This window comes from Macaca thibetana, chromosome 17 (genome assembly GCF_024542745.1).
Source record: "Macaca thibetana thibetana isolate TM-01 chromosome 17, ASM2454274v1, whole genome shotgun sequence".
NCBI lineage: Eukaryota > Metazoa > Chordata > Mammalia > Primates > Cercopithecidae > Macaca > Macaca thibetana.
The window spans coordinates 77,355,335-77,369,991 of NC_065594.1; the positions used below are offsets into that span (position 1 = coordinate 77,355,335).

General features: G+C 38.9%; 1 protein-coding gene and 1 pseudogene across 1 annotated transcript in view; both read left to right on the plus strand.

Moving 5' to 3' along the window:
* Positions 1-5,070, plus strand: part of RAP2A (RAP2A, member of RAS oncogene family) — a 53,117-nt gene extending 48,047 nt beyond the window's left edge. The window contains exon 2 of the mRNA XM_050766003.1: positions 1,288-5,070. Within this exon, the coding sequence (XP_050621960.1) occupies positions 1,288-1,525 (238 nt within the window). The 3' untranslated portion in view covers positions 1,526-5,070. The remainder of the gene's footprint in view (positions 1-1,287) is intronic.
* Positions 5,071-6,253: 1,183 nt separating this feature from the next.
* On the plus strand, positions 6,254-13,585 carry LOC126940222 (proteasome subunit alpha type-6-like; annotated as a pseudogene).
* Positions 13,586-14,657: the final 1,072 nt, after the last annotated feature.

The following is a 14,657-nucleotide window of genomic DNA, read 5'->3' on the forward strand; positions in this document are numbered from 1 at the left end:
AGCAAACAATAACCACCTGTCTATTATCCAGTTTACTGAATGATAAAAATTGTCTGTGCATCCTGCCTCAAAGATTTGACCATGGGGTGGGTTTTCTCTTCTGATAGATTAACAGTGTCCAGTCACATTTGTTATCATTTATGTGTGATCTTGCTGTTTACCTCTTTTAAATCAGAAATACACTCTGCTTAGGGGAAGACACACACACATACGCACACACACTGATTTATACTAAAATCACAAAAACCTTTTAAAATGTCTTGTGAAAATATTTTAGCTACCTTTCTTAGAACAAACATAAACAAGAATAGTAAATAAATGTGCAGGCCAGCACCAGCGCTGACATCTGTTGTGACCTGTGCTACATGGAGTAACCATTGTAGAGACAATCATCTTAGGCACCAAAATGACTTAGGAGCTTTTTTCTTTGTTCTTTCTTATCACTTACTATTTTTATTAGTTTAGCTCTTTCCAAACATGTTTACTCAGAGATACCTATTTTAGTTAGGAAGAAAAAGAGAAATAACACCAATTAAAGCTAATTGAGGCTGAATTCTTGTCAGTCTTAAAAGAATCCTAATTGTTTCTCTTTGAACTGACTAATCCATAAAAGTTTTCTGAAGGGATGGGGTGTGGTTGTATTTGATGGCTTCCATTTGGATGATTTCTACTAGCTTTTTTCTTATCTGAGAACTATTAGAACGAACATGATCATTTTTTCAGGCTGGAGTGCAGTGGCATGATATCAGCTCACTGCAACCTCTGCCTCCCTGGTTCAAGCGATTCTCCTGTCTCAGCCTCCTGAGTAGCTGGAACTACAGGCACCTGCTACCATACTCGGCTAATTTTTATATGAACATGATCAATTTTATACACATAGAACATAGTGAAATGCTGATAATTATAAGTTGTTTGCTCATTGGAGTTATTTATTATGTGATCAACTGTGAAATTTTGTGCAACCCTCCCTCAGAATAGAAAAAAAATTAAGAGGATTTAGTCTGAGTGTCTGAGAATAATTTTCCAAGTATATCTGGAAAGATAAATTGATTTTAAAGGATGTATAATTGATTAATTAAAACATCATTTCATAAAACTGATTTTATGATCCACTGTGAGAGCAGCTTCAAATGCCCTCAGATAAGTATCAAGCCAAGTGGTACAAATCATTTTCATGCAACTGAAGATATCATTTATGCTGGAATAGCCCCCCAAAACAAAAATCCACGTGACCTGTTTAACTTTGTGCTATTACAATGTCTGTGTGTTTTGTGTATTCTCTCATAGGTATGAGAAAGTGCCAGTCATCTTGGTCGGGAACAAAGTGGACCTGGAAAGTGAGAGAGAAGTATCGTCCAATGAAGGCAGAGCACTTGCTGAAGAGTGGGGCTGCCCCTTTATGGAAACTTCCGCTAAGAGTAAAACAATGGTGGACGAACTCTTTGCAGAAATTGTGAGGCAGATGAACTATGCTGCTCAGCCTGACAAAGATGACCCATGCTGTTCTGCATGTAACATACAATAGCATCCAAATATGGCTGTCCTGGATGGGATTTGCCCAATGTCGTAGGTGATAGAAAACTCGCCTACTCCACTGCAGAACTTGCAGGATGCGTGGTGTTAATCTACAGAGAACTGCAGCCCTTATTCAGAATTGAGCAGTGGTTGTCAGTTGATATCTCTGAGTAACATTTGGGTTCAGTAACTACAGTTTTCACCATTTGTCCTCAGTCTCCTTTATGCATCTGCAACTTTAAGGCATAGTCCATCGATCTACAGGGTGATCTCATTTGAAAGCTATGATGGCATTGTCGCTGAGTTGACAGAAGCAACTATTGTATAAATTAAAAATAACCATAAGGGAGAAACCAGAAGAATTCCTATGACCACTTACAATTAAAATATTTTGTCTTCTTTAAAAAAATAAGTAAAGGAGAAATATTTTCCTACAAGAGTACTGAATTTCAGGAATTGGGATAGAGCTTCTAACCAATGTATTTCGTCAAGTAAGATAATAACAGCTGACCTGCCAACAGCATTACAGGGAGAGATTCTTTGCTCAGCTAACACATTTCTGTTTTTCAAAATTGATGCTTAATTGTAGCTGTTACTCTAATTTGTGACATGGAACTAACTCATGCTTCAATCCTTGATAGAGCAAAAGTCAGAACAGGTTATATAAAAATAGTCTGGCTTTAGAATTTGTTAAATCACCTGCTTTGCCACAGAAAATGGAGGCTTTCACAAGGGTTTGATCAGAATTAAAACCCCGACCCCGCCCTCTGTTAACTGAGCAGGGGTGGTCTTTGTAACTTTACTGAACAAGAGGGAAGCAACTGTGATGGGAAGAGATTACCTAGCCTTACTAACAAGAAGCATTCTAATAGATAAACTAGTACCATCATGTAAGGAAAATGAAGCCATGTTGCATCCACATGTTCCCGTTTGCAGAAACCTCACAGGACAGTACGAATATCTGGCATTTTTAAGTTCATTAAAGCAGCAAATTCCTTCTCGCCTTTAAGGGCTATGGTTGTAGTGTAAGCTGTGGCTAACCTGCTTTCAAAATCAAGTTTGCTGTAGCAGAGCTTTATTGCAGGCATTTTAAAAATTGAATAACCATGTGAAATAATTTGGGCTTAAAAGTGAACATAAATTATAGAGTGGAAGGTAAGGGACAAAAGCCTTTTATCTTTAATTTTCCTGGAGAATTATATAAAGGTTTTCTTAGAACAATTTTGCCCTGATTACTGAAGTGTCAAATAAAGCTGGAGTGAATATTTTGTTTTGAAAAGGTGCTCAAGCTCTGACATTTTTGGTTTTCATAGCCGTGAAGTATTTATCATTTGCATGACTAATGGCACAGGAAAAACCTATTCATAAGTTTTACAATCAAGTATACAGGGATCTTCAGCTAACTTCAGTTACAAATGCTGAAAAGATTATCTTGAGCTGGGCCTTGGGAGAAGAATTTGGCCTTCAGAACTGCAATATCACTGAGCCTGCGATCTATACACCACCCCACATTTTGTTGGTTTCACAGTCTTGTGCAAGTAACCTCTGGTCTTACGTGTGTCACTGAGAGAAGAGTGTGTGTTTGTGTGTGCATGTGTGTTTATTGTTCCGAAGAATTTGGCACAAGTCAGAGATAATTTGCCTATACTAAGAATCTATACTGCAGAATATAGTGTATCAAAAACTTTTTTCTTTTAAATTATTAAAGTGTCTTTTATACTTTTATGAAATCATTGGTAGCCCCCCAAATGTTTAATAACTGGCATTAAACTTAGAGGATGAAAAAAAAAAACAGGTTGATAGTATTTTTCATAATGAAAAAGCTGAAGAGATAGGTGAATGAAACCAGGCCATAGTTGTCAAAAATCTTTGAATTTTGAATATTTACATTCTTCAGTATAATTTTTTATAATCCTCAGTTATGAAGCACCTTGTTTATAGGAAAAAATTTTTAACCAATTTTATTGAAACGCATTTCACTGCATAAAAGTTGGTTTGATTCAAACATGTAGAGAAATTGGAGATTCAAGATATATGATTTCTCTACTGAAATAAAAATACTTGTTAGTGAATTGGTTGAGTTTTGATTCCTCTAACTTCTCAGAATGATTCTTTTGAATTCTATAACTAATAGCAATGTTTGACAAGTAAAATTGCAAAATAGAAATATCTATAAAGATCCCACAGTTTGACATTATGACTTGCTATGCAGATGTGAAAATAGGTTAAATAATATGAAAGATATGGCAGAATGTAAAGTGGAAAAAATGATCTAAAATTTTGAATTGTATTAATAGTTAATAACATTTGTGTCAGATGACAAGGTGGGCTTTTACTGTCAAGACATGAATAATAACTGATCTGGCTGCCTGATCAGTGTTTCCACGCAGCCCTGCATATTTGGTGACCAAGGCATCAAGGACATCCCGAAACTGGAAATTCCTATCCATCTGGTGTGAATATAACTCAGTTGGCAAATGAATGTGTTTGTTGAGATATTACAGTAATAAAATGCTTAAGAACAGGAAGATTACATTTGTTGGCATATGAAACCTTAGTGGCTACAGAAGAAAGTTGACCTTGTGTCACGATTTATTTTATGCCCTGATCAGACTAGCAACTTAGATAAGTGAAAGTTTTTCTCACATGCCTTAAAAATATTATGGTTTGATCCAAAGACCCACTTTTTCTTTAGCTCTTGTGATAAGATTTTCTTTTTTTTACTTTTATACAAAGGCAGCATCTTTGAATTTTTTTTCTTTTGATGTTGCAACTTTTGGGTTCTTTTAAACTGTGATAGTGATGGTAACTGATGCCTTTCATTTTGTTCAACTTAAACAAAACAAGCCAGCATCTGATCAAAAGTATTACATCAAATCTTTTCTTAAACTATCGAAAGGTGCTTTGATGATTTTCTCCTTTGGTTTGTAGAATTAGGACTGAACTTTTGACTCGAATTGCTACAGTTGCCATCACTTTTCTGTGGTAATACTACTGATATTTGCTTTTCTATATAAAGAAATGTTGCCTAAGACTGTCTGGTATTTGTTTTCAAGGGTTTTCCAGTATGAATGTTAATGTTGTCAGTGTATGTATGAATATGAAAGTGCTTTGTTTTGTTTGTTGCTGTTTTTTGCTTGTGTGTTTTTTAAATTTTTTGTTCTTATCAGTAGTCTTGTGTTAGCACTGGGTAAGCTTTAATTGTCCCTTAGCCAATCAAACATTAAGGACTATGGGGTTCTTTTTTTTTATTTAACATGTCATTGTGCATCTATTAAATCTTGATCAGGGTTTCAAGAATGACTGCAGTGGGTTTTGGAAACAGACTTATCATTATTGATTTGAGGTTTCCCAGAGATATAGTTCACAGTTAAGTGTTGCGCTCTAATACAACTGACCATTTAAAATTGAACAACAGTTTATTGTTTTGTAACAATGTCAGTTGTTAAACCTTGACATTTCAATTAAAACATGAATTGTAGTTATAACTCAATGCAAATTCAACAGTTGTATTTGGAGTTAAATTATTTTAACAAATAAATTTATTTAATGAAACTCTGGATTTGCTTTGTTTTGTACATGCTCATGAGAGAAATGTATTATATACAAAAACAACTAAAAAGTGCCATATAATGAATTTAGTACTCCTCATGCAAAAATATTTTAGCTGATTTAAATTGAGAGTTCATCATATAAAAAGGCAGGTAGGTAGATACTTCTCATAGTCTTTAAAAATAAAAATAACATGGAAAAGATTGTAAAATCAGTTATTATAAATATAAACTTATCTCTACAAATGGTATTTTATATTTTGAATGATAGCTGGCTAATTTGAAGCCTGATGCTAAGGTTAACAGAATTGTTCTAAATAATTAACATGAATTAGCAATATCACTAAAATGATTCTGTGTCCTTCTAGTGATGGCTTGAAGCCGGCTTTCTGTTTTCACGTCATGTGGATCCGAGAGTGCCAGAAGCTGAAGGTTGCTGCGGGGCTGTCGGGCCCGCTTGTTCTATATGGGGCCCTGTGAATGTTGGCAGATGCTGTTAATTGTATACAGCCTTCAGCTGCTCTGATAAGGAGCCCATTCATTTCCTAAGCCAACTTAAACTATGCCTTTTGGTTATGTTGCCTTCAAACTCTGCTGAAATCCTCTGGCAGCATTCCACCAGTTGAGACGCTTCATTGTTTTAGATTATAAGAATAATTTGAATGAATATAACAGAGGCACTGTAGATAGAATCCCAGATATTTAAAGGAAAACATACCTATATTTTAGTATTATCTTCTGAAGAACTTCATAATTTTATTTGAAGTGTTTGTACATTTTTTTATAAATTATTTAAATGTATCAAATCCCAAGTTGGAAGAAGATATTTGAGGCTAAAAAGTAGTACTCTGAAATTCTCTCAAGTTGTATTATTTGTTTGTTAGAGGTCTACAAATGAAAATATATGTAGCTAAAGGAATAAGGTGCTGCCCAATTTGGAACCCAGCTGACCTCTAGGATCTATGAAGCAGAGAATATTATCACAAACTTCTGAAAGAAGCTGTTAACCTCTTACTTGTTTCTTAATTTAAAATATTTTGCCATGTAAATACTAAAAAAACAGTGGCTCTTCATCAGTTAAATGCGTAATTTCAACTGGTTTTACATTGTTGAATATTATCTAGTATTTTTAATAAATATTTTTATAAATAGTTTTTTTTTTTTTTTTTTTTTTTTAGACAGAGCCTCGCTGTGTCACCCAGGCTGGAGTGCAGTGGCACAATCTCGGCTCACTGCAAGCCCCGCCTCCCGAGTTTACGCCATTCTCCTGCCTCAGCCTCGTGAGTAGCTGGGACTACTGGTGCACGCCACCATGCCCAACTAATTTTTTGTATTTTTTTAGTAGACACGGGGTTTCACCATGTTAGCCAGGATGGTCTCGATCTCCTGACCTCGTGATCCGCCTGCCTCGGCCTCCTAAAGTGCTGGGATCACAGGCGTGAGCCACCGCACATGGCCTATAAATAGTTTTTAGATAATATTCAACATCCCCAACATCGAAGTAATGAGTTTTAAAAGATTTGTTGCTATTCTAGGTAAGACGCTATTATTTCTTTCTGTATTTTCTTAGTAGTCTTCATGTTAGTCTGTAAGGATTCCTCCAGGATTTCTCAGCAGGGAAAATAGGTAGAGGACTAGCTGCTTGAAAGACTAAATACGAAGAGCTATTTAGTATGTATGAGCTGGGAATAAAGAAACTGAAGGAATGATCCTTGGTTTAGCTTATGGGAATTTTTTTATAAAAAAAAATCTTAGATCCTCCCATTTTAAAGACTTCATTATCAATGATTCATCTTTACAATTTTACACTATTTTGAGTGTGATGTGCTTTTATACCTTTAAAAACAATCAGGATGAGTGAAGCGAAGAAAAGGTCACCCCAACTTCCAGTTCCCCAAAACAGCCACGTTAACAATGGATGTAAATCATTCCCAGCATCTTCCTATGCACATACACATATGTAAGTACATGAACATAGGTAGAAGGATAAATAACTCGATGTTATTTTTGAGAAACTGGCTCTAAGTACTAAAAATGAATCACTGAAAGTCACACAGCTAATAAAGTGGCAGAGTTGAGTTTCTAACTCTGCCACTTAATTTCTAACTCTTCTAACTTCTAACAAGCTTACAACTCTAAAGGACCCTTTCCCCACTGTTAGTCCTTTTACTTAAATTGAATCCACTCATTCCATGCTCATTCAGCTATTATTTATTGAGAGGTTACACCTGCATCTGGCACTGCCGCAATACACAGATGGTCTCTACACATAAACCCCGATGTTAAGGACATCCTAGTCCCATCTCCTAGCCGTTCCCTTTTCTCTCAAGACAGACACAGTTTAGTCTACTGGCAAGAAATACTTTGTACCTCCCCTACTTTTCACATGTCAGCATCCCAGTACCAGGCTGAGCCGACGTCCCAGGCACAGCCCCAGAGACTGCTGCTGGCTCTGTTCTTTTCAAGATCTGTGCATCAGCCTGAGCTAGACCTTCCTGGGAACTTGAGATGTCTGTGTGACAGAGTTGAGGTGGATGACAGTACAGCAGGGCCTCAGGGCTCTGCTGTTAGAGGCTGGGTCTACTTCTAAGGAAGAATTCAGGCTAAAAATAGGATTAGCAAGGGGCAGTGGGGATACAGAGGCAGGTTGGGGACAGCAGGGCAAAGGGTTCTATGTATCAGATACTACACTGAAGAATAAATGCTGGATCCATGCCTATAGTTAAATACCAGGTGTTTTTAGGTTTTAGTAAGATTTTTAGTTTAAAATGTTGACGTTTGTTACAGCACAGCTCTGTAGTGTGTTCTGAAGAGGTCTTGTACCATGAGAGGTTTTGCTGAAAATGATGATAGAGTCAAGCAAGTTTGGGAACCTCACATAACAGATTTCACATCTTGGAAAAAACTCAAATTCCACTCATGTCCCAAAACTAACTAGACCCCAGGACACTTTCTTTAGATTATACACAGTAGCACTCTCTGGAGCACAATTTGGAAAATGCTGCTATTAGATATTTGGCCTCCAAATGCTGATGTGGGAACTCTGTCCAGGTGAGGGGACCTGGATCAGTTGTGAGCGTGAGAATTCCTCTGACCCCTGTAGTCTCTAGAGGAAGGGAAGAGAAAGGGAGCGAGTTGGGTGCAATAGCTCGTGCCTGTTAGCTCAGCACTTTGGGAGGCCAAGGCAGGTGGATCATCTGACGTCAGGAGTTCAAGACCAGCCTGGCCAACATGGTGAAACCCCGTTTCTACTAAAAGTACAAAAAATAGCCAAGCGTGGTGGTGTGTGGCTGTAGTCCCAGCTACTCTAGAGGCTGAGGCAGGAGAATTGCTTGAACCTGGGAGGCAGAGGTTGCAGTGAGCTGAGATCAGGCCACTGCACTCCAGCCTGGGTGGCAGAGGGAGACCCCATCCAAAAAAAAAAGAGAGAGGGAGAAGAGGAGAGGAGACAATGTACAGTTGATGGACATTGGAGTATTTCCAGTTTGAGTCTATTATGAATAAAACTGCTATGAACATTTGTGTACATGACTTTTGGTGGACAGACACAATACTCACTCCTAGGTCACTATCTAGGAGGGGAATTGCAGAATGACAAGATTTGACTGTCAACTTTCATAAACATTGATAGTTTTATCAAGTGGTTGTACCAGTTTACACGAACAAGCAGTATGTGAGAACTCCAGTTGCACCATGTCAACGATGGATTGCCTGGGAAGTGGGCTGTGACATAGAGCTTAGTGTGCAGGATGCATATTACCAAATGTCCTTGGGATTAACTCCTGTGGAAGGGAGTAGAGGAAGTAAGGGTGGCCAGAGGGAGAAGCTGTGCAATGCAGGGCCTACAACCCCCAGACAGGGGGAGTTAGAATGAGGCCCTTAGAGTTGGGCCCAGATGGTTTAGTCCTCTGTACCCTCTGCCTGTCAGTCATTGTGACCTTGAACAAGATGCAGAGGCAATCCCTGAAGGATCAGAGAGTGAAGACTGTTGGCACTCTCAGCAGCAGGGCAGCAGCCACTTGACTGAAAGGAGGTCCAGGTGGTGCCTCACAGCATCTATCAACTCCACCTTCCACACACATACCTGGCACTGTCAGGCTTTGTCATTTTTCATTTTATTCTGGTGGGAGCGTGATGGTATGTCGTTGTGGATTCTACTTCATGTTTCTCTAAGGCCAATATATTTATATGCTTATTGGTCATTGGTTACCCTCTTTTGTGAAGTGGCTATTTATGTTTTTTGCCCATTTAGTAAATGTTTTATTTACTGTTTTATTAAGTGACTCAAAAAAGATTTATTTAATCTTTTACTTACTTATTTGTAGGAGTTCTTTACATTTTCTGGGCACATGTTTGTAAGTACAGTGTACTATCCGAGTCTGAAGCTTGCCTTTTCACACTCTTGTTGATATCTCCTGATAAACAGAAGTCCTTACTTTTAATGAAGTCAATGCACCAATGTTTTATTTGATGGTTAATTGTTTTGTGTTCTTTTAAAGAAATCTTTGCCTATTTTAGGGTTGACCTCCAGCCCCTCAGGGGTATGCTGAGTTGACCTTATGAATATGATAATAGGAAAATAACAATTGTAATCATAGTTTACTGAACAGTGATATACCAACCATCACCATCATCAGTCTTGATTTCATATTATTGATGAAATATTTAAAATTAATAGAGTTGGCTCTTGGCCAGCGTTCTGTGAATGTGTCCCATCAAGTACTAAGGCTGAATAGGAAAAAGATTTCCATGGTCAAATAAGTTTGAGAAACACCAGCTTAAACAAAGTTAAATAGGCTCTTGTGGTTTTCAATATCCTAATGTGGATTATGTAACACTGTAAGATATAAATACATTATGTTCTGCAAATTATTTAATCATCGTATGCTAGTTCTTCTTAGAATATTTCACAGGACTAGTATTTCATAGTTTGGTAAATACTTCTCAAGGCAAAGGGTATGACGTCCAACAAAAAACAGCTTAAGAATAAACTGAATCTGAGAGTTCATAGTGAAACTAAAACATAATAATAAGGATCAGCCATTTACAGGATACTAGCTAATAGACACAGAAGACGGAACCAGGAAGACATCCCTTTCCAATCCTCCACAGCAAAGTGATTCAGGGACGGATCAGCAATCAGCAATGCTGAGGCCACTGGGTGCAAGGGTTAGAGGGAAACAGATATTCACAAATTGCTTCTTATTTGCTAAGGGAAAGAGGTAGCTTTTCAGTGGTGACAACTGGCTGACACCACATGAACCAGGTGATCAAACCAAGCACTGCCAACAAAGGGACAAAAGTCTAAATTTAGTCTATCATGGGCCCCTCTGTGACACAAAAGGAAGCACCCAATGCCACCTATGTGGTATCTTCACCTGGACCAAATCATGGAGAAAGAGACAAATCCACATCATGGGACACGCCACAAAAGTAGGTTTGGATGCTTCCAAACTGTCAATGTCTTGAAAGACAAAAATAATAGGATGGGGGTTAAGGGGCTGTCCTAGATATAAGGAGACTAAAGAGACTTTTTTAAAGAAAATGATGCATCCTAACATTTTTCCAACCACCGTCTTTCAAGTGTGCAACATAGTTCCATCAAATTTTACTGTGTATAGAGACTCTCAAAAGAAGGAAAATGTGGCCCGCCCCTTAACGGGATGCATCCAAATCCATGTGGTGGCCGGGCGCGGTCACTCACACCTGTAATCCCAGCACTTTGGGATACCGAAGCAGGCGGATCATGAGGTCAGGAGATTAAGGCCATCCTGGCCAACAACACGATGAAACCCTATCTCTACTAAAAATACAAAAAATTAGCCGGGCGTGGTGGTGGGCGCCTGTAGTCTCAGCTACTGGGGAGGCTGAGGCAGGAGAATGGTGTGACCCTGGAAGGCAGAGCTTGCAGTGAGCCAAGATTGTGCCACTGCACTCCAGTACGGGTTACAGAGCGAGACTCCGTCTCACAAAAAAAAAAAAAAAAAAAAAAAAAAAGGCCAGTCTTTCCCCTGCCCTGGAAATCTGGGAACCTCCTTCCACTACAGATTGAGCTCTACTCCTTTCCCACTGAGAATCCCTGGATTAAGCTGGTTGTTCCTTGTAACGTAAGTGAGACTCTCAATACTCACTGCCCAGAGACCCCGACTTCTGATCTTTTGCTGCCTTTACGGTTGACCAGGGCACTGCTGTCCTGGGGCAACAGCAAGAGCAAACAAGTAATTGCAGAGTTTATAACATGAAAGTTGATGGAAGAGTTGGGCTAGGCATGCCTGGACCTCTTAAGCCAATTCAGCTGTGTTTACTCCTCCCTCCATGCTCCTTCCCTCTTCTCATTCCTTCTGTTGCCTCATGTGCCACAAGGACCTTTCCGTAGCCCCATGTCACTGGATTTTCCCCACATCCTAAACACAGACAATTGCTAATTAAGTCATTCACATTATTTCCTTTTGAGAATGATTTTGGCCTTTTGATTGTTTTTCTAGCAATAAACATCTTTCTGGAAGAGGAATTAGCTCACTTGAGCAGCTGGTTTCAACAGCTCCCTGCATTTTCCTTCAGCACCCAGGGACATGTGATTTGCAACTAAAACAAAATAAAAATGCACAAAACTCATTCACTCATACCAATAATATTTGCTGTATAACTTTTTCAAACGACCGACTTCTTTCCAAATATACACAACAAAACTGGTCAGCATTAAAACTGCAAGGACAGTGGTTGTCACTGTTTGCCACTGGATCTGTCAACTCCTTTGTGGAGCCTCTCAAAGCTGCCCATGGCCATAGCCTTGGGCCTGGGGTTGGAGTGGAGAAGAGCTGGCAGAAATGGCTGCGGATTGGAACCTGGCTGGAGACCAGGGCAGGTACTTCTTGGGACGGACCAAGAGAGAGTCCTTAAAGGGTAACCTGACAGCGTCCTCAGGGAGGAAATGTGATCCTAAGTGGAAAACCATAAATAATGACTCCTCTGCTCACGACTCAAAGGAATTCCAAATAGTAGCAACAGAATACATCTTTCCTTTTCATTTTATCTGAAGAGTTGCTAATGTTTAAGATGACTGTGTCCTCTTTTTCTTCTTACAATGACTTGTCACTTCAGTCCTGAACAAATATTGTCTGATATATTAGCATATCAGTGGCTTAGAAAAATATAAAGGCAAAATGTACTAGAGCTGAACAATATAGATCCCCTAGTCACTCACTTTTAATTACATTTGGATGGATTCTTCATTGCCATGGAAACACTCTACCCTTACCAAAATTTTTAGGCAGGGATCTCCTCCAAGTTTCACAGTTCTGTGTCTTAAAGACATTTCTTGTTCTATTTATGAGTTTAGAAGCTATGCCGCAATTTCCCATTGGGATGCATGCAACTGTAGCTGCTGTCAGTTGCTCAAGACAGTTAATATAAGAGATATTGCACCAGAGACTGTGAGCGAAGTAGTAGGTGTACCAACACGTTCCATGATTCTGGCACTGGTTTTGACTGCCACCTTATAATTTTTTCACCCAAAGGCCGGCTCTACCAAGTAGAATATGCTTTTCAGGCTATTAACCAGGGTGGCCATACATCAGTAGCTATCAGAAAGAAAGACTGTGCAGCAATTGTCACACAGACGATAGTACCTGACAAATTATTGGATTCCAGGACTCACTTAATCAAGATGACCAAAAACACTGGCTGTGTGATCACAGGAGTGACCGCTGACAGCAGATCCCAGGAACAGAGGGCACAATATAAGGCAGCTAATTGCAAATATAAGTATGTTTGTTAGACTCCTGTGGACATACTATGTAGAAGGAATTACTGATATTACTCAGGTCTATACACAGAATGCTGAAATGAGGTCTCTTGTTTGTTGTATGATTTTAATTAGTATATTTGAAGAACTAGGCCCTCAGGTGTACAAGTGTGATGCTGCGAGTTACTACTGTGGGTTTAAAGCCACTGCAGCAGGAGTTAAACAAGCTGAGTCAACCAGCTTCATTGAAGTGAAGAAGAAATTTGCCTGGACATTTGAACACAGTGGCAACTGCAATTACATGCCTTTCTACTGTGCTATCAATGATCTCAAACCTTCAGAGATAGAAATTCAAGTAGTTACAGATGAAATTCCTGAATTCAGGATTCTTACATGAGCAGAGATTCACCACACCTTATTGTTCCAGCACAGAGAGACTAAACATTGCCCTTAGTTTACCAAATCCGTGATGCCACTTCCTCTGTGTTTGGTAACAACAAACCAACTTTATGGAGGTCTCTGGATTGAAACAGGAGCCTCTCCCGCTCCTCCCACCACTGAAGTGGTCAGGACTCTGTATTAGTAAAAACAATGCTTTTGGGGAAAAATGTAAAAAATAAAAAATGATCCCTTGCTTTCTATTGTTACAGATTATTTCTATATGAAACTACTTTCTTTATTGTCTTTGGTTTGGTTGATTTATTAAATGGCTCTGTCCAATATGGTAGCCATTGGCCACATCCACATATGGGTATTTAAATGTATATTATTAAACTTAAATAAAATTAAAATACAGTTAGTCAGTAGCACTAGCCACATTTCAAGTCACATTAGCCACATTCTAAGAGTTCATTAACCATAGGTAGGTAGTGGCTACACATTAGACAGTGCAGATATACAGCATTTCCATCATTGCAGAACATTCTATTAAACAGGGTTACAAATAAAAGTTTGCTTATATCAGAGCTATTCAATTTTATTTGGTCAAAAATAACAAGGGACTAGGAAGATACATGCAGAGCTAGCTTTATGTGTGGGACTAGGAACATATATGCAGAGCTAGCTTTATGTGTAAATGACCCCACACTTAGAAGAAACCAAAGCTCGGTTCAGTGCTCTGTTGTGGTCTTGAAATTCTTAATAATTTTGAACAAGGCTCTGAGTTCATGCACAAGGCTCTTCAAATTAAGTAGCCAGTCCTGCACTATATAAGATGAAGCTTGGCTGTTGAATTCTTTGTTTTCACTTCCCCTGCATTTGGTTCTTTTCCAGCTGCCCTTTTTTTAGAGCAAGGAAGAAGAGTTGACACATGAGATAAAATTCAGGTGCCTGGAATCCTTTATACCATCTCAACAGTCTTATCAGTATCAGGGATCCAGCTTTAAATAACACCTCTTAGGAATGATAAAAGCCTAAAACATTTTGGCAACTCCAATACTAAGAAAAAGTTTAGCTTCTCTTAGTAACAGGTGTTTTCTACCATGAATTCTGAGTTGCCCATGGTGGAATTCCTTTCTCTTATACAGCCTTGCCAGAGCTTTTTTTTTTTTTTTTTTTTTTTTTTTTTTTAATTTGAGACAGAGTCTCGCTCTGTCTCCAGACTGGAGTGTAGCAGCACAATTTCGACTCACTGCAATCTCTGCCTCCTGGGTTCAAGCAATTCCCCTGCCTCAGACTCCCGAGTAGTTGGGACTACAGGCGCGCACCACCATGCCTGTCTAATTTTTTGTGTTTTAGTAGAGACGAGGTTTCACCATGTTAGCCAAGATGGTCTCAATCTCCTGACCTTGTGATTTGCCTGCCTCGGCCTCCCAAAGTGCTGATATTACAGGCATGAGGCACCCAGC